The sequence below is a fragment of the Siphateles boraxobius genome, unplaced genomic scaffold (assembly GCF_051911475.1).
Source record: "Siphateles boraxobius isolate OS27281-9 unplaced genomic scaffold, OSU_SipBor_1 31, whole genome shotgun sequence".
Taxonomy (NCBI): domain Eukaryota; kingdom Metazoa; phylum Chordata; class Actinopteri; order Cypriniformes; family Leuciscidae; genus Siphateles; species Siphateles boraxobius.
The window spans coordinates 5,486,784-5,507,136 of record NW_027508931.1 but is presented as its reverse complement, the minus strand read 5'-3'; the positions used below and the strand labels follow the sequence as shown (position 1 = coordinate 5,507,136).

Here is a 20,353-nt window from a genome sequence, read left to right as displayed (position 1 = left end):
TCCAGATGTTTCCTCATAATCCCGTCAAGCTGTTTCACAACAAATTTGACACATGTATGTAAAAGGCACTTTTCACTTTTATAAACAGCTTCACTTATTAACCCACAAGGTTGCTAATTAAAATTCAGAGAGCTCCACATGGATGTTAATGTAGATAGACTGGTCACACTTGGCAGGAATTAAGTGCATGCTATGGGCACACATGCATGAAATCCTATGCAAAGTAGTGTGCGTATCACTGTATTGCATGAATATTCATTGAGTGGATCAGCTCAGAGTAGTTTTGATTGTGTCAGTCAAAAACACAGAATGAGAAGGTTCATTAGGACTCATTCTGCTTATCATGGATAAATTGTGTGTGTGAGAGAGAGAGTAAGAACTGCTTAATATAAATAGAATGGTCGCACTTGACAGAAAGTATGTTGAACACATGCATACTAAGCATCAATGCAAAGTAGTAGTATCACCACGTTGTATAAATATTCATAACATGCATCAGGTCTGAGTAGTTGTGATTATGTCGGTCAAAAACACTTAAGAAAATAAGAGCTGTACTGAATATTTATTTATATTTAGGAGGTGGAGTCAAGACTGATGTAGGTTATTGATAGACTGACGTGTGTGTGTGTGTGTGTGTGTGTGTGTGTGTGTGTGTGTGTGTGTGTGTGTGTGTGTGTGTGTGTGTGTGTGTGTGTGTGTGTGTGTGTGTGTGTGTGTGTGTGTGTGTGTGTGTGTGTGTGTGCACGCTAAACATGCTATTTCTAAACAGTTCTGGGCATCTGTTCTTAAGCATGCCTACTTTAATTAGTGTTCTCAAAACCCAGAAACCTAGTGCAATCACCATAGATGGCATCTACCATTGGCAGGGACATAGAAAAATCATTCCCAACACATTTCATCAGGCTCTTTTCATAAGTATGAAACTAATGCAAGTGCCATTTAAAAGCCTAAAAATGAAACTTCCAACAAATGTATTCATTCCGTCTGAAAGATGATTTATTATGCCTGAAGTATTATTGCAACAAATGTTAATCTAAAATGCATATTAAGACGGTGACTAATTAAAATTTCGGAACTTTTGTCGCGTGAGTCGCGTCACTTGACATGCTTACAGGCCTGTTCACACTGCCAGCAAATGCCTGATTAGCCAGAACCGATACTATATAGTAGAAATACTACACAGATATACATACATGCATACATACATAATTTTGACTATATTTGCTTATCTATCAAGATGCTCACCAGGACTGCATTTATTTATTTAAAACAGTAGTTTTGTAGGCCAACATTACTTCTCTTATAATAGATTTGGATTGGCCATGCCGTATTTTCCCACGTACACTTATCAAAAGTAACATTAAATTCAAGCAGAGGTAAGACACACCCAAATTTAGATTGGTCAAGCAGCATTTTTGCTGTTCTTAACAGAAATTCACTTCTTGTCTTTGTCTTTGTCGAACCAAGTACATTTGAATTAGTGCCAAATATTAGTTGTCACTAATCTGATGCAGACTTGCGGTAACATATGAATCCGTTTAATCTACTTGGGAAAACAATTTCAGAGTCAGTCAGAATAAAATCAAATCTTTACAATTGATTATGTCAGGTAAAGTATCATGCCAATTTATTAATCAGTTCAAAGATAATAAATACAAAACATCAAATGCTCTGGAATAAAGAGAAAAGATGTGAACCTGACATTAGAAAATACATGATGCTGAGTGTCTTGCCCACACTCCGCATCATGGGCTAATTTGATCTAGAAATCGAGCTGAGCCTCTCGTTGCATTTCTTTATATACGTAGACAGAAACTTATTTCACATGGAAACATTTGCTAACAATGGGAATTTGCATTCAGAGTATACACCTTTTGTGCAAGATGCCATTTGACAGGAAGACGCACCTTCTTCTGTGTGCAAGTTATCTCTAAACTCTTAGAATTTTGGTGATCTCAGCATGAGAGAGAGAGAAGGAATGGGAGAAGAGGAAAAGAGATGTAAATTAGGATGATTCTGAGGTGAGACTTGCATCTCAAATGGTGATGCTAACTTCACAAGAGAGAGTTTAAATGTTAATTTCCTGTTTTCTCAGAGAGTTGCCCTCTCTCCCAGTTCTTCCAGTTTTTTCAGTCTTACGTATTTATTGCTTTAGCATTCACTGTTTTGTGGTAGCACATAATCAAGCTTTCATAGCATAGATACATGTGCATCTGCAAATTAATATGCATGATCATGTATGCATTCAAAATGAATTTGTGTATAAATAAACACTTATGGAATTCTGTAAACTGGACTACCTTAAATGGCCTTGAATGGCATTGAGTGTGCAGCTTATGGGCAGAGACAGAAAAATTGGACATATGGCCCTTGGTTTAACCTCTACATCCAGGCCAGGACAGAATATAAGAAAGAAGATGCCCCCCCCCCCCCCCCCCCCCCCCCCCTGTTGTGGTCTGAAAGCTTCACTGATGTGTTTTTTTTTGTTTTGTTTTTCAGAGAATAGAGCCACTGCAAATACAAAGGTTAAGCCAAACTTCCGACATTGATAGATGCTATAGTAATTGATATGTTTGATCTGTGGACATCTGAGAAGATAAGGCTCTGCTCTTGTTTTTTGCACCTTTATACTCTGTTTTGAAGTGTGACCGTTCCGTTGAATGCCACCAGCGGATAACAAGACGTTCTGGAGCATGACAGGTTATAGCTTGCACATCAGCCAGGATGAAGGATGATGGCATTTTATAAGCGGTTTCTAGGGTGTTCTGGTTGTTTGCAGGTCGAGAAAAAATAAAAATAAAAGCAAGGATCTATGACATTCTGGTCCAAAATTATGTATGTTGGATGACCTGTTCTGTGTAATTCTGTTCTAATTTCTGTGTGTGTGTGTGTGTGTGTGTGTGTGTGTGTGTGTGTGTGTGTGTGTGTGTGTGTGTGTGTGTGTGTGTGTGTGTGTGTGTGTGTGTGTGTGTGTGTGCGCGTGCGCGTGCGCGTGCGTGCGTGTGCCTGTTATATTGTCTGTCATTTCTTTTTTTTTCATAAAAATAACAGCAAATCTTTCCTCAAGGAACAAGCAGTGATCTGTTAGTTATGTACAATTGAGCACGATTGTGGCTTTGCTTTTTCTTTCTTATACTTTCCTTCCTAGCTTAGCACTTAACTTTTATGTGATTTCCGAGGCTTTCTAATTCCTGATCCTATCTGTACTCTCATTTCAAGCTGTGAGTTATCTGATAATGATGCATTAATTACACATTGAGATGTCCTTTACAACACAATCATGCAAATGTTTCCGAGCAGCGGATGGCTAGGCAGCCACACTACAGTACCGGTGCCTGTCAGGTAGATGCATACAAGTAATCAGAGCATAAAACCTACTAAATGACAGCATGTGGTCTGTGGGCTCTCTACCACTCAACGTGACACTCCAGTCAGAGCTGTAACAAATAGGGCTATTATTTAGCTATCAATTCTCTGGAGCTGATGTCAGCTCATTTAAGGATCCTGTGCTATCAGTATGGGAGAGAGACAGGTAGTCGTTGATCATGTCAGGATGTCTTACATGGTGCGTGATCACTAATGTAGAGATGACCAATGTGACCTAAGAAGCCTGTCTTCACTATCCTGTGTCTTTTTTTGTCTCCTCACTGGTATTTGAGGGACTGAACAGAACATCCTACATTTGCCATTTATTCTGAAAACATTTCCATTTTGATAAAAATTAGAGAAGATTACTACACTCTTAATAGGACATCTATCTATCTATCTATCTATCTATCTATCTATCTATCTATCTATCTATCTATCTATCTATCTATCTATCTATCTATCTATCTATCTATCTATCTATCTATCTATCTATCTATCTATCTATCTATCTATCTATCTATCTATCTATCTATCTATCTATCTATCTATCTATCTATTGTTCATTCGTCGAATAGCAAATGCATTTGCATCCATTTGTGGCATACAAATACATGGGTGTGCTGGTCTGAAAACGAGGTGTGTTCAGGTGCATTATTGGCGCGTTGCTGTTTTAAGGCAACTGAAATAGACTGCGCCATTGACCAACAAAAACCTGGTCTAAAGTCAATGGCGCAATATTTTTCTTGTTCTTTAAAGGGCTCATTAATAATATGAGCCTATAGGCGGGTGCACAACGCACGTACACTCCGCTTATTACACACACAGTGACGGGCAGTACACAAACATGCCAAATATTAAAAATAAACGGACTACAATGTAAAAGATTATTATTGTGTACATAAAGATATGGTGGAATCCGGCTTGTCCCGTAGATGGTCTGCTTGCGTACTTTAACGCGAGCAGATCCGTGTCCTCTCTGGAAAAGCGTTCAGTCTTTCCGCTATGGCGCGAGCGCAACTGGGACTGGGAGATGACACTCTGATTGGTGTATTGCACATTACGCCCAAAACACACCCATTACTCATTAAGAGAATAGGGACAACCCTTTTAGACCATTCGCCCGTGCACGCCGACCATTTTTCCCATCATTAAACTAGCAAAAGTGGATTCGGACACGCCCTAAGTGCACTTGCGCCGTGCGCTTTTGACCATGTGCTTTGATCGTTAAAATAGGGTCTGTCTGTCTAGTTTGCAGTCTCTGTATAATCTCTCTCTCTCTCTCTCTCTCTCTCTCTCTCTCTCTCTCTCTCTCTCTATATATATATATATATATATATATATATATATATATATATACATATCTTATAATTGTATATATTATAAAATAATCTATCCATAGACATCCCACCTCACCTGGAAGTTCTGGGAGTCTCCAGAATATTGATAGGGGGTCCCTGACGTCTACAAATTATAAAACACATCCCCAAAATCGAGCGTGCGAGAGAAAAACACTGTTTCCACTTGGTATTAAGATGGTGATGATCAGCCAAGACACATTACCATTTTCACCTGGTTTTATCACACATATTAAATATGTCTCCTATGACCTCTTGCGTTTGGATGTCCTATTATATCATCTACATCACTTTCACTTTATATACTGTATATGGAGATGTTACATTACAATGGCGATGCAACATTTTCAGTGGCCATCACTTCAAACTTCAGTGTTTCTTTCCAAAACAATAATAAAAAAAAAAATCGTACTGCCCCTAAACTTTTGTATATATATGTATATATAACAGGAGTATATATGTAATACATATGGCTTTCTTTGCCTTGGACTCAATTACATTCATGGTTTTGTGTCTTTATTTTATGTGAGTGCTTAATCTTCATTGCTGAATGTTTGGCTGTGTTCCCCTGTAGAGCCTGGTCATTTATTTCATGGCTCTCAGGAAAATTGTAAATGAAATGTTGAGTTGTCGTAAATGGGTTTCTTTATATAATGCAGAATTGCAGAGAGAGGCATACAGGTTTCAAAGCTCATTTAACTTTTCATAGTGTGAGAGAGTTTGTGTGAGGTGTTGAGCATTGTGATATGCATACTAATGATAAAATGCTTCAAAGTTTCCCTTTCCCTTTTTTGGAGAATATTTGTAGAATATTTTGAATGCATTTTTATGATTCTTTTTATCGGTTTCTTTCTTTGTCTCTCTTCCAGATTTGGACTTTCGGTATTTCTGGAGCTGGAGTTCTTTTGAGGATTATCTGGTGTTCTGCTTTGCCTTCATGTTGCTCTGTGCTTTCATAACATTCCTCTTTCTGGACTGGGTCCTATTTGTGGAGGCCCTGGGCTCTTTGGCAGTGATGTTTGAAGCCATGTTGGGCCTGCCTCAGCTGCTGCAGAACTACAACAACCGCTCCACCAGAGGCATGAGGTAAACAAGGGCCAAACTATTATTGATCATTCTTTAAGATGCTTCACTTGGGCCCTTTAATTGTTATGTTTAAAATGTTGCATTAAAGGGATAGTTCACCCAAAACTGAGGCCCTGTCCACACGGAGACGCGTTTTGCTGTATACGTACAAATTTTTTATCGGATCGGTGTTTCGTCCAGACGGATCCGGCGTTTTGGGAGACTGAAACCACTATTTTTTGAAACTGGGTCCCAGATTGGATAAATTTGAAAACGACACCCTTGCGTTTTCGTATGTACGGCCAATCCGTATATTTTGTGAAACTATGATGTCATCCCCCCACGTGTCGACTAGTCAGACGCGCTAAATCAGTAACAGCAACAACAACTGCGATTACATGCTTGTGTTCGTGCTTCAGAAGCTACTGAGCCTCTTTTATTTCTTTATTTATTATTTAGGCCTACTTTCATGTATTTTTATTTTATTTCTTTATTTTACTTCTTTATTTATTTATATTTCTTTCTTATGCTATGATGCTTGTATTTTGTCTGATTAAGACATTTCGTATTTTCTAGGGATGGGCATTTCAAGCAAAAACTAATATTTCGACGATCGCTGGGAATTATTTTATTATTATTCAAAAATTACCTCTGCCCCCTCATGCTCACCGGTGACACGGCGTTCGCTCCGACATTACATTTCTCTGTACTGTAGTAGGCCTACATGTTGTAGCCATTAAAGAAAAGTTAGTTTCATATTTATGTTTAAATATTATGTAATTTTTTTTCCATTTCATATGTTGATTATATGAAAAGTGAACAGCGTGAGTAGCCTAATCATAAGATGCGCAATATCGAGACACATCATTTTGACCACTTCATTAAGTTTTGTTTTGTATAAAGCCTTTCTTTAAAGTGAATTTCGTTTTTTATAAATTGTATCTTAATTTAATCAATGTTTCATCAACCATTTTCCTGGATTTAATAAATAAGAAGCATATAGCAGACAATAGCCTGTAATCTGGACATGGAGGCGCTGACGCCGATATAACTTGCATACGTGAACTTGAGCTTGTCTCATAAATGAACAGAAACTCAGAAATATATCTAAGCTTGAAATGTCTACTTTCAAACAAAACAATTCAAAACGAAAAGAAAAAGACAACTCTAATAATTCGTATGAAGTGCGCATTTCCCTCTATAGGCACCTTCACAACAGTGCGAAGGTGGCGAGTCAGCATTGTCACAGAAAACACTAGTTTATTAATAAACAATTAAAATGTCTCCTTGCTATATTTGACACATTCATAATGATTAGGCTATTTGCCGGTTCTTTGTGGCAAGCTTTATGCGTCTGCTTTAGCTAACTAATCGAATATCGTGACTCATCCCTATTTTGTACCAGGCCATTTATGGTTTTTCATATTGTTCAATAAAGCTCTTGGTAAAAAAGAAAATAAGCTACTGTGCCTAATATTACATAGGCTACTGTATATTATTGTAGGTTATACAGCGCGAAAGGTTTATGCGCAAGTCTTCTTATCTGTTTTTAGTGTATCTGTGTCAGAATTACAGCGCCTCATACTGGTGTGGCATGTTAACTACATCGGGTTGAGTCGGTTTCAGTGGTTTCGTGTACGCAGATATTTCTTGAGACTGCGCCGTGTTTACGGAGTTTTTTTTTAGAACGAGGAAAAAAAAGTTGGATAGGGAAAGCTCTGGCTTCGTGTGGACGTGGCCTGAAAATCACTATTTACTATTTACAGTATTTACTCACCCTCATGTTGTTCCAACCCCGTAAGACCTTCGTTCATCTTTGGAACACAAATTAAGATATTTTTGATGAAATCTGAGAGCTGGATCAATCCTCCATGCTTCTAAGGGACTGAAACTTGCCGGCCCAGAAAAGTTATTAAAGACATCGTTAAAATAGTCCAAGTGACTACAGTCGCTCAATCTTAAGTTTATCAAGCGCCGACATACATTTTGTGTGCAAAAACAAACAAAAATAACAATTTTATTTCAACTATTCATTTCCTTCTCTGTGGCCCGCGAGTCTGTTCACAAATAGTGAGCCACTACGTGAACTGACTCTAGGCCCACAGAGAAGGAAATTAATAGTTGAAATAAAGTTTATATTTTTGTTTGTTTTTGCGCACAAAAAGTATTCTCGTCACTTGATAAACTTAAGATTGAGCCACTGTAGTCACTTGGACTATTTTAGCGATGTCTTTAATAACCTTTCGGGGCCGGCAAGTTTCAATCCCTTAGAAGTCTATGGAGGAGTATGGAGGAGTGATCCAGCTCTCAGATTTCATCAAAAATATCTTAATTTGTGTTCCGAAGATGAACGAAGGTCTTACGGGGTTGGAACAACATGAGGGTGAGTAATTACTGACAGAATTTTCATTTTTGGGTGAACTATCCCTTTAAGGGTGTGTTCTATAGGTCTTTTAAAAAGAAAAACCCGACCTGAGGCAAACCCGGTAAAATTAGACCCGATTGGACCCGAAAGTTTGGCCTGCATTTAGATGGCTTTCTGCAAACTATCTAGCAACAGTACATTGTTTTTCCACTTGGGCGAGCACCTCCAAGTAGATAAAACATAATCATAAGCATTATGTTTCACCTCAAATGACAAGGAAATTGATATATATTTTAATATTAAGAAGCAAATCCCCAAACTCATTCTCAGGAATGGCTTGTGTATTTGGTTTTTTGGGAAGTGAGCGCCACTGTTGCATGGACCAGTATCCTGGAGGGTTTCGTCATTTATAAATGGAAGTGTGTATTGACAGAGAAGGGGTAAAATAACATTGTCATACTGTTATTTAATATGCATTTGTTTTAAATAATAATACATTGTTAAACACCTGAAACTATTAGTGGAAAGTTGGCATATATATATATATATATATATATATATATATATATATATATATTTTTTTTTTTTTTTTTTTTTTTTTGATCATATTTTAATTATTTTATTTTATTTACCATACCAGGATCATATCAAAGCTCATTTGAACTATATACAACCAGATGTCATGAAAACTGCCCACATATAAACAAAGAAGAAAAGAAACAAACAAAAAATACATACACATACATATAAAGGCGGTATGTAAAATATGGGGAAGGAAAAGGGAGAGCGGAAAATGTAGCATGTCAAAATCTCAGCTTGAAAGTTGGCATATTTTAAAATAATTAAGATCTTCTTGGGTCCATTTGGTAAAAGCAGATTTTTTTAAATTACCGGAGACCCGAGGCTACTAATATCAGACCTGACCCGTATCCAAGGTAAAAGTTTTGGACCCAAACCTGCTCAGGTCTTGGGTCGGACCACTGGTTTTCGGATCCATGTGGACCTGTGAATACCTTTAAACTTGTAGTTTGGTTCTCTTGGTTCTTTTGTTCTAGAACCAAAAAAGAAAATGATACATTTAGTCCTGGTTCACACTGTCATTTTTAACACTGAACATGAAGATAAAATAAAAAATACTTTTATGATGTATATTTTGCAACGGATCTTACCAAACATCCAAAACAATGCTGTGTTTTATGTGCTTGTTGTATGTGTGCACATATGATGATATTTTTTACCACCTGAGAACTCACGAAGAGCCAAAAGGAGTCAAAACAGAGCCAGGAATTCCACCGTTGCACACAAATAAAGATGTACTTCAAGGAGATGGCGGTTTTGATGCCTGTACCAAACTGTAATGGGTAACATCTGTTGTGAACTTTTTTTTTGTAGAAAAGTTAGAAGCTCAGACCAGGAGACGGAGGAAGTTTTCCAAGCAGAAGTTCTTTTATTGTTTGTCGGTAGCTGCAGTCATTCCAACATCGTCTGACTTCTTGAGTCAAACATTGTAATATATATACATTATAAGAGGGAGGGATTACATTGTGATGGTGGAAACTCATATACAGGTTTAGGAACCTGTATTAAAAGAGAGAGGGGAAAACTTATTCAAACCCTGAGACTCCAGAACAGGAGTGACAGGACTCTCTCTTGCTAAGACAAAAGCTCGCGAGAGTCTCCAAGAGTTTCATTTACATGTTTCATTTAACTTACAATAGAAAGAAAACCCGTCTGACAGCTGTATATAAAGACACAGAATAAAACTGGAGTTTCGTGCTCCACAGCTGAATGCTAAATTCAAGTTACAGAACTTTCTCAGTTTATATATGAAACTAAATTAAACATTTTACAAAGTTGTATTCCTTCAATTCCCCCTTTGGGAGTTCTAAATAACTACCACACTATATACAAATTTAAACAATTAAAAATTCATTCTTGCAACTTGTGATAGTTACAGGCACATAAGGCATGTTCTGTGTTTGGTTTTCTGTAATTGCATGTTGACACAGAAACAAAACATGCAATTAGGGTCCGTGAGTCTTTTCTGGTTGGAACTGTGATTTTCTCGTGATCAATCAAGTTTCTGAACCATGAAGAATTATCTTCAGTCATCTTGGTGTAATTTTGCTGAAAGATCAAGAATGTCTTGTTGGACCAACATGTTTGTGCACAAGTGAGTCCTGGAATGCAGTCATCTTCGGATGTGACATGCACACTTTCTTTCCAGCAAACAAGGCATTTGTGACACATTCATCAGCTCTAAGAATATGTTGTTTCTGGAGTCCGGACTTTGTGCGATCTTCATGATGTGTAGTAGTAGGACAATCTTGATCATATCGATGGATGACTGAAGGTTTCGTAGTCTCTGCGTTGTGTATTTTTTTCTTTTCTTTATCCTTTTGTGATAGTTGGCTCGGAAGTGGGTCAAGTTGTTTCTTGAGGTTTTCTTGTGGCTTCATACGCAGATGACGAGGTCAGTGCGCATGGGTCTCTGGAAGTCATCAGTGGTATCTGCACAGAGTAAGAAAGAAAACAAAAGACAGGAGAGCAGTATTTGTTCTAGGGTTGTACTTTTCTGAGTCTGCTCGACAGTAGAGCAGTATTGGTTCAAACACTAGGGTGGTAAATTTTCCGAGTCTGCTATTGTTGTTGCTGCTATTGTTTGACACCTAAGGAACAGTGAGTTAAGGATGGACTAGGATAGGGCCTATGAGGGAATCTTCACCGAAGGGTTGGCCCCCGACGCCTGTTGCAATCGGTTCTCTCCTCGGCTCCTCACTGATTCGTGTCCTATCCTGTCCCAGTTGGAGCAGGAACAACCTTACAGTGTGACACATGAGTCCAGGTTTTCCTTCCCTGACACAATACTGCAGCTGCTGTAATCAACATCACTTGATGTGGCCCATGCCACTTAGGTTCTAACGGCTTGTTTCTGAATGACTTTACCATGACCCATTGACCTGGGATGATTGTGTGTCCACCTTCCGGTGGAGTCTGCCAACATGACTCAACTCTCCCTCTGGCACTCTGTACCGCCTTTGTTAGGTTTTCACAGTAAGCAATCAGGGCATCTGAGGCAATGTGTACATCAGCATTTCTAAGATCAATCACACCTGGCATCTGCATGGGGCGTCCAGTAATAATCTCATGAGGGCTCAGTCCTACTGCTCTGTTAGGTGATGCTCTCATACTACACAGTACTGCTGGCAGTGCTTCGACCCATGGTACCCCTTCCTGATGCATTTTGCTTAGTCTGGTTTTGATTGTTCTGTTCGATCGTTCAACCTGTCCTGATGCTTGTGGCCTGTATGGGCAGTGAAGGTTCCACTTAATCTGCAACATTCTAGACACTTCCTTGAGTATCTGTCCTGTGAAGTGTGTACCTTGATCTGAGTCAATGCAATCTGGTAATCCCCATCTGGGAATGAAATCAGTGACAAGACATTTAGCAGTATGTGCAGCTGTAGCACGCCCTGTTGGATAAGCTTCTACCCATCTTGAGAACTTATCTATTACTACCAAAACATCAGTTTTTCCCTTACAACAAGGCAATGATATGTAATCAACTTGCAGGTGACGAAATGGTCCTGGTGGAGCTGGGGTATGTGCTGCTGGTGTAGTGGCTGCTGATATATCGTTATTCTTCTGACATGTAACACACCTCTTGGCTGTTTCTGTGGCTACATTTCTGAATTTTGGATTCCACCACTGATTTGAGAACCTGTGATTCATCGTTGCTGGACCACTGTGACCTAAACTGTGTATTTGTTGAGCCAAATATGGCAGCAGTGATTCGGGAGCGACATACTTTCCCCCTTTGGTCCAGCAACCAGATGAATCCACTGTGGCACCTTCTCTCATATCACTTCTACTGGCATGTTGTAGTTCAGAAGTCACGGCAGATTCAAAACTGTTGAATTCAGTTTCAGTTAAAATTTGTGACATTAACTGTGTGACCTCTGTTAACGACATGTCATATAGACGCATTTTGCTGATTAATGTTCTTCTAAATTCAGAAAACTGTTTACGTGCTGAAGGTAGGCTCTGGGACAGTCGCTCTATGTCTTTAGGTCCAAGTGCTTTTGCAACAGTTTGGATTTGGACAACAGAAGAGTTGGGAGGAACACTTTCAGTTCCCTCAATTCCCTGCGATCTCTTTCTAGCACCACACACATTTAATGAATTTACAGGCACATCAGTTCCTGGGCGGAGAGCCGCATCTGTTTCAAAGAACGCTCGTAAATCAGGGTAAATGTTATCCGGCTGACTAACTTCTTCTACATCATTTTGTTCTATAGGTTTGTTGCGGTTCAATTTCTTAGTCAAAGAAGAAATTCTAGCACGTAGCTCTTTGTTCTCTTTTTCTAGTTCTGAGTTATGCTGAAACTGTTGTGTAGCTACTGCTAAACCAAATTCTCTATGGCAGCATAATATCCCTTTCACATTTTTTTTGCAGATACTTGCTCCAAGCACCTTTTTACACTCATCTACCGACCAAATCTTGTCTGGATGAATCTCATATTTCTGTGTTAGTTCTTGTCTAACTTTTGCTGTGACTATTAGGTTCATTTGTTCTCCTAACAGTGTTTTAAATTCACTATCTGACCACAAAGGGGTCGCAAGACCACCTTTTTTAGTTGTGGAGATTAGTCTAGCACTTTTCTTAAGCATTTTGTGGATTTCTTTGTTACCACACAAACAAACACTAAACTTCTCTGATTACAGAGGGTATGCTTGTTAACACAAATCAACTATTGTTAAACTTCCTTGTTACCAACAGATCACAAACTATTAATACGTATACTAATCTTCCCTAAAAAAATGCAAAAGGATCTTTCACCTTCTTAACTTTTAAAGGATAAAACAAACAAAAACACTAAATCTTCTCTGATCAAAAGAGGCTACACTCGATAACACAGTTAACCTTCCTTGCCCAGAGCAAAGGGTAACACACAAAATATTAGCACGTTACACTAATCTTCTCTAAAAGGAAATGCAAAGGATCTTTCACCTTCCTAACTTTTAGAGGATAAACACATCCCTGTTTGAACAGAGGTTCACCAATATTAACATGTAATGTTAACCTTCCCTGCCTGAAAACAGAGGGTACAATATATTAGCACTTGATGCTAATCTTCCCTAATTTTATAGAGGATAAAACACTTCCCTGGCAAAGCAGAGGGTAAACAGTATTAACATGTACGTTAATCTTCCCTGCCTGAAAAACAGAGGATACATTTCATCTCTAAAGCAACTTTAAAGGATAATTTTAGTTAACAAACCCTACAGCTGTCTGTTAACTTCTTCTCTGATGGCACAGAGGATAATTTTTACTGGTTTTTCAACGGTTCTTTGAATGGATTGAAACTCACCAAATTTTTGTTGTATGGAAAAATTCCGTCTGGAAACTCAGTCAGAGATCTTTGTTGAGCTTGGTCTCGGAACTCAGTTAGCTTTGTTGAGATCTTTGTTGAGATTCAGTTCTGGAACACAGTCAGCTTTGTTGAGATCTTTCTGGATTCAAAAGATTCAGTCTGGAACTGGAAAGTCAGATCTTTGTTGAGATCTTTGAGCTTTGAAGTTTCAAAAGTTCATTCTTTGTTGAGTTTCAGTTTCTCCATCCGGGTCACAGGGCACCATCTGTTGTGAACTTTTTCTTTGTAGAAAAGTTAGAAGCTCAGACCAGGAGACGGAGGAAGTTTTCCAAGCAGAAGTTCTTTTATTGCTTGTAGGTAGCTGCAGTCATTCCAACATCGTCTGACTTCTTGAGTCAAACATTGTAATATATACACATTATAAGAGGGAGGGATTACATTGTGATGGTGGAAACTCATATACAGGTTTAGGAACCTGTATTAAAAGAGAGAGGGGAAAACTTGTTCAAACCCTGAGACTCCTGAACAGGAGTGACAGGACTCTCTCTTGCTAAGACAAAAGCTCGCGAGAGTCTCCAAGAGTTTCATTAACATGTTTCATTTAACTTACAATAGAAAGAAAACCCGTCTGACAGCTGTATATAGAGACACAGAATAAAACAGGAGTTTCGTGCTCCACAGCTGAATGCTAAATTCAAGTTACAGAACTTTCTCAGTTTATATATGAAACTAAATTAAACATTTTACAAAGTTGTATTCCTTCACATCGCTCATGCAGTGAGAAAAACCAGGTATTCTTGAGCGTTCTGTCCTTTTTAGGATCACATCTTCTGACTTCACATCCTGTTTTTGGTTTGTTTAGATGTCTTTAGTATGTGTTGTGTTCATATTTCAGTCGAACTGCGCCGCAGGTGGGTCTCGGTCTGCTTGTTTGGTGCGCATTAGGGTTTGGATGACAGCTTTCACATGAATTCCAATGAACTGCACTGACAGAGATATTGCACTGAAGTTAATTTTAATCAAACCAAACCTGCTAAATGTGAACACACCCTGTGGAAAATGCAAACCCAGAATGAATTGTAAGATAAATACATTTAAAGTAATATTGACTAAATATCAAGGATGCACAATATACCATTATTATATAATTTATCAGCTTATATTAGAGGTATTAGTCAATATTTGATACTTAATTGTTCATGTAAGTGTAGATGATGACGTGTAGGTAAAGTTAATTTTTAAAAACAATAATCATTTATTAACAACTCTATCCTAAAAAAATCTCAAAATGATTATATATTTTTCATACTGTACATTGTAATGTTGTGATGCTTAAATTCACTTGTACTATTTTTAATAATTGATTTTAGTTTTCAGTGTTTTATATTTGATTTAATTAGACGAAATAATATAGTTTTTTTATATTGCCACTTATCGGCTTATCTGTCTGATTTTTATTATTGGTGAATCCCTAATAAATATATAGTTATATTTCATTCAGTACTGAAATTATTTCAAGCTACTTGAAAATTGACTATTTACCCAGTATTGGTGAATATAATGAAATCCAATCTTCTGTGTGCACCGAACTTTTGCCCATGTAAAACAATCACTTCAACACTTGTGCATGTATGTTATGGTTCCATGTTATGTAGCATTTAAAACATTGTAGCATTCAAAACATGGTACAGCCTATGCTACACAACCTTTTTTTTCTTTTTTCTTTTGTTTTACAGTTTTTGCCCATTGGTTGCCATAATGTGTGTTAATGTCAACTGTGCCATAGCAGGTGGAAGGAGAGAAGGTTAAATTCACGTTTGCAGGATTTGCCTCACTCGAGACATCCCTCATTAAAGGCACATAATGAAGATAATTAAAATTAGACGGCTAATGAGATTGTTAATTGATGTTACAGCCCACACTGCTCAAATCCGAAGACTCCTTGGTGAAACAAAGTTGACCTTACTGGTACTTTTTGAAAAAAGCCCAAAATGAGAGCAAGAGAGAATTTAGAGTAAAGCTAATATCTTTAGCCTCCGGCTACAGTCAGCAAAATAATCACAATATCAGCTCCACCTTAGCTGAAGCCAGCACTTTTTTTGTCTTTCTTTTTCTTTTAAATAAAGGGAAAAAGCCCTTAATCTCACGGTCTGTTCCATAGAACATGATGTGACACACGCTCCAGGCTCCTCTTTATGAGCCAAATTAAACATTGTGAGGACAGTTTAGGCTGAGAGAGGGAAAATGGAAGCCAATGTAAATGGTGTTTCTCCGGAAATCCATCTTTTTGTGAACACAATGAATGTGTCACCACCGTCGCGTATAGTGTGTAATGCTTTTGCCTTTGATGTGATTTCAGTGTCTGCAGGCGTTAAAGGCCCTCGACCGATCACTGCACTGACATCTGTGTTTTTTGTACATATGCATGTGTGAATTTATTGTTGGTGAAGCCTTTGGAAACATGGTTCAGAGTGTATTTTTGAAGCTGTCCATCCACATATATCCGTGGAAGATAACTGTCACCAAGACGGTATGCCAGTGTTTGTGTGTATATACTGTACATTATATTGTGCATTTATATCAGTGTATTAATATGAAATGAACCTTTAAACCTCAGAAGGCTGCACCCACACATTTTTGGATTTTAGTAGTGCTACTACTAACAATACTAGTTCACACTGCCAAACAAAAAAATTCTGTCAACATTTATTCATCCTGAAGTACATGTATGTGTTGTGCCATGTTTAATATAATTGGTTCTCGCCCTTGTGATCTCTTTACAGAGCACTTGAGTGCACCTCTTGCTTTAGAAATGTTTATATCCATCAGGAGGTGCATCAATTTTTGGTCAAGATCTTGTATTGACAATACAAGAGTCAAGCACTCTGGAAAGTCTACTCTAACACATCCCAAAGACTTTCAATGAATTTAAGGTCTGGACTCAGTGGTGCCGATGCATGTGTGAAAATTATTATTCATGCTCCCTCCCAACCATTCCTTCATAATTTGAGCCTGATGAATCTTGGCATTGTTGTCCTGGAATATGGCCACATTGTGTCTTCTTACATGGTTGTTTAAGAAATTAAAAGATACACACTCCATCAATTAGGTTTAGAAGAACTGTTGCCAAACATATAACCTGCTAGACACTTAATAATCACTTCAGTAATGATCCAGTCATCGACTCTTAAGCATTTGCCTAATCAGGTCCAAACAGCAAATTTTATTTATTTATTTATTTATTTATTTATTTATTCGGCCGGGCACTGTATATTAGTTTACTATCATGCAATATGGTAAAAGTGTTTCGATGTCATCACATAGGATTATACAAGTAACCACTCAAAAATAAGTCATTTTTGTCTCTGAAATACATGTGAAAAGGAATGAAAATAGTTGGTGTTTAACTGCTACTAGTGTTCATTTTAGCTTAAAAGTGTGTGAATTGTATGTATAGGTAAGTTTTGGGAGTTTGTTTTCAATGAGCCTAGGTTGTAAAATGTTGTCTGTGGGCTGCATACAACTCTAGGTTGTGGAACAGAGCTTGTGTTTGTGTTGCCATGCCCTTTTAGACAGAGTTTTATGAGGTATCGTGACAGTCTCCACATCAGTATCTTCACCAATGACACGTGAAGTACTGTCTTTAACAAAACCAACCACCCATACCCCCCTACAGTCCTTAATATGGGCCAGTAAAGCTGGGAGGGTCCAACACTGTGCCCTTGAGCCAGACATTTATTGAACCTGAAGGATTTAAATGGCCCATCTCCCCTTGCTATTTTTTCAATGCACCCATCTCTCTTGTTGACCTTTTTTCTCCTTGTTTGAATCCTGTGTCCACTTCTGCTGCTGTTTAAATTCATGTGTTCATTTCTGGTCGAAACACAGATGTAAGTAGCAGCGTGTGTGTCAGCCTGTGACTGACATTAATGGACCAGGTACCCAGCGGCACACTGACTCCCCTCTCCCATGAGCCTTTGTCCCATTTTACAACTTCTAAAAGGTCCTCAAAAATCTTGACAGTGGCTTTTTTTTTTTGAGTTCAAATTTGTATTTTTACTAAAATTGATTCCTTATCATTTTCATTTTAGATTTTGGTCCCTGAGGGAACTGTTTATGTGAGCAAAAGGAGCTCATCCTATTTTATCTGAAGTTATCCCTCACACTATCAGGTGTGCGTCTGACAACCATATTCAGTGAATTATGTTATGAATATATTATTTTTAGCTTTGGGGTGGACTGTTTTATATTGGTTTTAATTAAAGAGATGTAATGACCCAGCGGACATGGACTCTCACCTTGCGAATCCTCTTTTCTCTTACAGACTAACACTCATTATCCTTGTTTTAAAACCTTTTAAGGACCTTACATACAGGTTGTAAAGGGACGTGAATGATAACTATAAAGTTTTAATAATCATTCTAATTCTAAGAGAAAAGGGAAATAGGCTACACTCCACAACTATATAACAAATATATAGGAACGATATCATTGGAATCACTTTCAGAACAATTGTTTCATGCTGATGTACGATAAAAACATTGATAGGCAATCGGAATCCATACAACTCTATGAAATCAAAAGGGATAGTTTTTTTTTTATGGAATATTGCACTGTTTATTATAAATGATTTATCCATGCACATCATTCTTTAAATTCATGTGCCCTCGTAATCTTTAATCAAAATTGTATCCCCTCCCTCTTGCAGCGACATCTCTTCTCATCTTTTCTCCGATGACGTGTTTATGGGGCGAGAGCGGGAAAACCTATCACTCACACGAGATCACAGCAATAGCAAACAACAATGATCCAACAATCCAGTCAATTCCAGACAAAAATAAATTCCCGCCCTACATTTTTTCTTGTTTGCGAAGCCGTTTCACTCGCATATACGTCATAATTGGAGAGAAAAGACTATCACAACTTCCATTCCATGTCGACTTTAAATAGCTTGAGCATTTAAAGCAGTAGATGACATATAATAAACAAAACATTATCATCTTTCATATGGACACTAGTTATCTTTATTGTTTGGAGTTACATTTTATAAGTCCCAACTATACTCAGATTGCAAACAAGAATCACACTGCTGCCACTGTCTTTCACCTGCTGTCTCTCACCTGACGTCTCTCACTTCTCCCAGTTAAGACACCTCCACACAAGCTCTAAAACATATTTTAAAAAAGTTAACCAAAAAAGTTTGAGCCACTCAGCTTTAATGTCGGCTGAAACCAGTTTCTGGGGTTTGGGCTCCATGCTAAGTCGAGGGCGTAGTTAGCATCAGGACCCTGCTGTGTTGATGAAGCCAAGTGCACTGTAATCTGTCTCCCTAACAAGCAGGGACACGCAGCCAGATTCTCCCATGAGACCGAGCTTCGCCATGGGCCTTGCTGCTCACACAGAGCCCTGATCGGCCCTGATTACCCCTGGGAGTTTCACACTCATAGGAAATGTTTCCCATGTTTATAAAAATAAGGAAGCAGTGGATTTAAATTAGCTGTACTGGGTATCTGGGGAACGGAAAGTGTCCTCACAAACATAGATGCAGTTCTGTTTTGTTGTGGTTACTGTTATGACAACTGGTGGGAGCTATTTGTCTTTCTGTGGTTTGTTTGTGCATGTGATCTATATGCTTCAAATGGTGCTCAGCAAAACACCCAGGTGGCAAAAACTCATTTATCATAGGTAGCGAAGGAACATCCATAAAAATGGACACAAGCAGAGTGAAAGAAATGCTTTATTAACCTTAAACAAGTCAACAATACTGAGGGAACCTGTTTCTTCTTTTTTTTTATTTGCCAACAAGAACATGAGCTATACTGTTGTTTGAATGGAGAGTACTGCCACAAAGTATACAATTGTATATTTGTAGCCTATATTATATACTTACTGTTGTTAAAAAATATGTGAAACAGTTTGCATTATGTAAGGAATAATTGACAACGGGCCATTGAATTATTAGAAAAATTATGCATACCTGAATAATTAATTAATTGGACTTTTAATCCTTTTTGGTGCAAAGTGTCATCATTTTTGGTAATCCGATAAAATTAGTCAAGATGGAGATGTTATAAAATCATTGTATACTGGTTGTACTGGTAATGCGTATAATACTGTATATAATGCTTGTTTTCGTGTACATATTTGGATTTAATTTAACTACCCACATTGCACATTTTTCTTTACCAATATGTTCTATTATTTTAAGCATTCAATGTTTAATTTCTGAAAAAAATATCTTACACAGTTTCGCTTTGCAAGTGAAATTTAGGATTGTTTTAGAATGTATTTTGATAATTTTACTGCAAAACAAGAGAAAAAAATATTGATGTGTACACTATAGTTCAAAAGTGTGAACTATACATTTTTTATTTTTTTATTTGTATTTGTTTTTTATTACTGTTTTAGTCAGTAAGATTTTTTTCATGTTTTTTCAAAGAGATCTCTTATGTTCACCAAGGCTGCATTTATTTTATTAAAAATATAGTATACCCCATAATTGTGAAATAGTATTACAATTTGAAATAGCTATTTTCTATTTTTATACATTTTAAAATTTAATATATTTCTGTGATGGCAAAGCTGGATTTTCAGCATCATTACTCCAGTCTTCAGTGTCACATGAAATCATTCTGATGTTGATTTGCTGCTCAAGAAACATTTCTTCTTATTATTAATGTCGAAAACAGTTATTGCTGCTTAATACTTTTTGTGGAAACTTTAAAAAAAATCAGGATTCTTTGATGAATAGGAAGCTGAAATGAGCAGCAATTATTTGAAAAGAAATTTACCAAATTTATGAATGTCTTTATTGTAACTTTTGA

At 37.6% G+C, this 20,353-nt stretch overlaps 1 protein-coding gene across 9 annotated transcripts in view; it reads left to right on the top strand.

Annotated features, from left to right (window-relative positions):
- Window positions 1–20,353, top strand: part of LOC143696818 (solute carrier family 66 member 2) — a 53,471-nt gene that overhangs the window by 23,572 nt on the left and 9,546 nt on the right. For all 9 annotated transcript variants that reach the window (XM_077193546.1, XM_077193547.1, XM_077193545.1 and 6 more), the window contains one exon: window positions 5,594–5,810. In XM_077193546.1, the coding sequence (XP_077049661.1) occupies window positions 5,594–5,810 (217 nt within the window). The remainder of the gene's footprint in view (window positions 1–5,593; window positions 5,811–20,353) is intronic.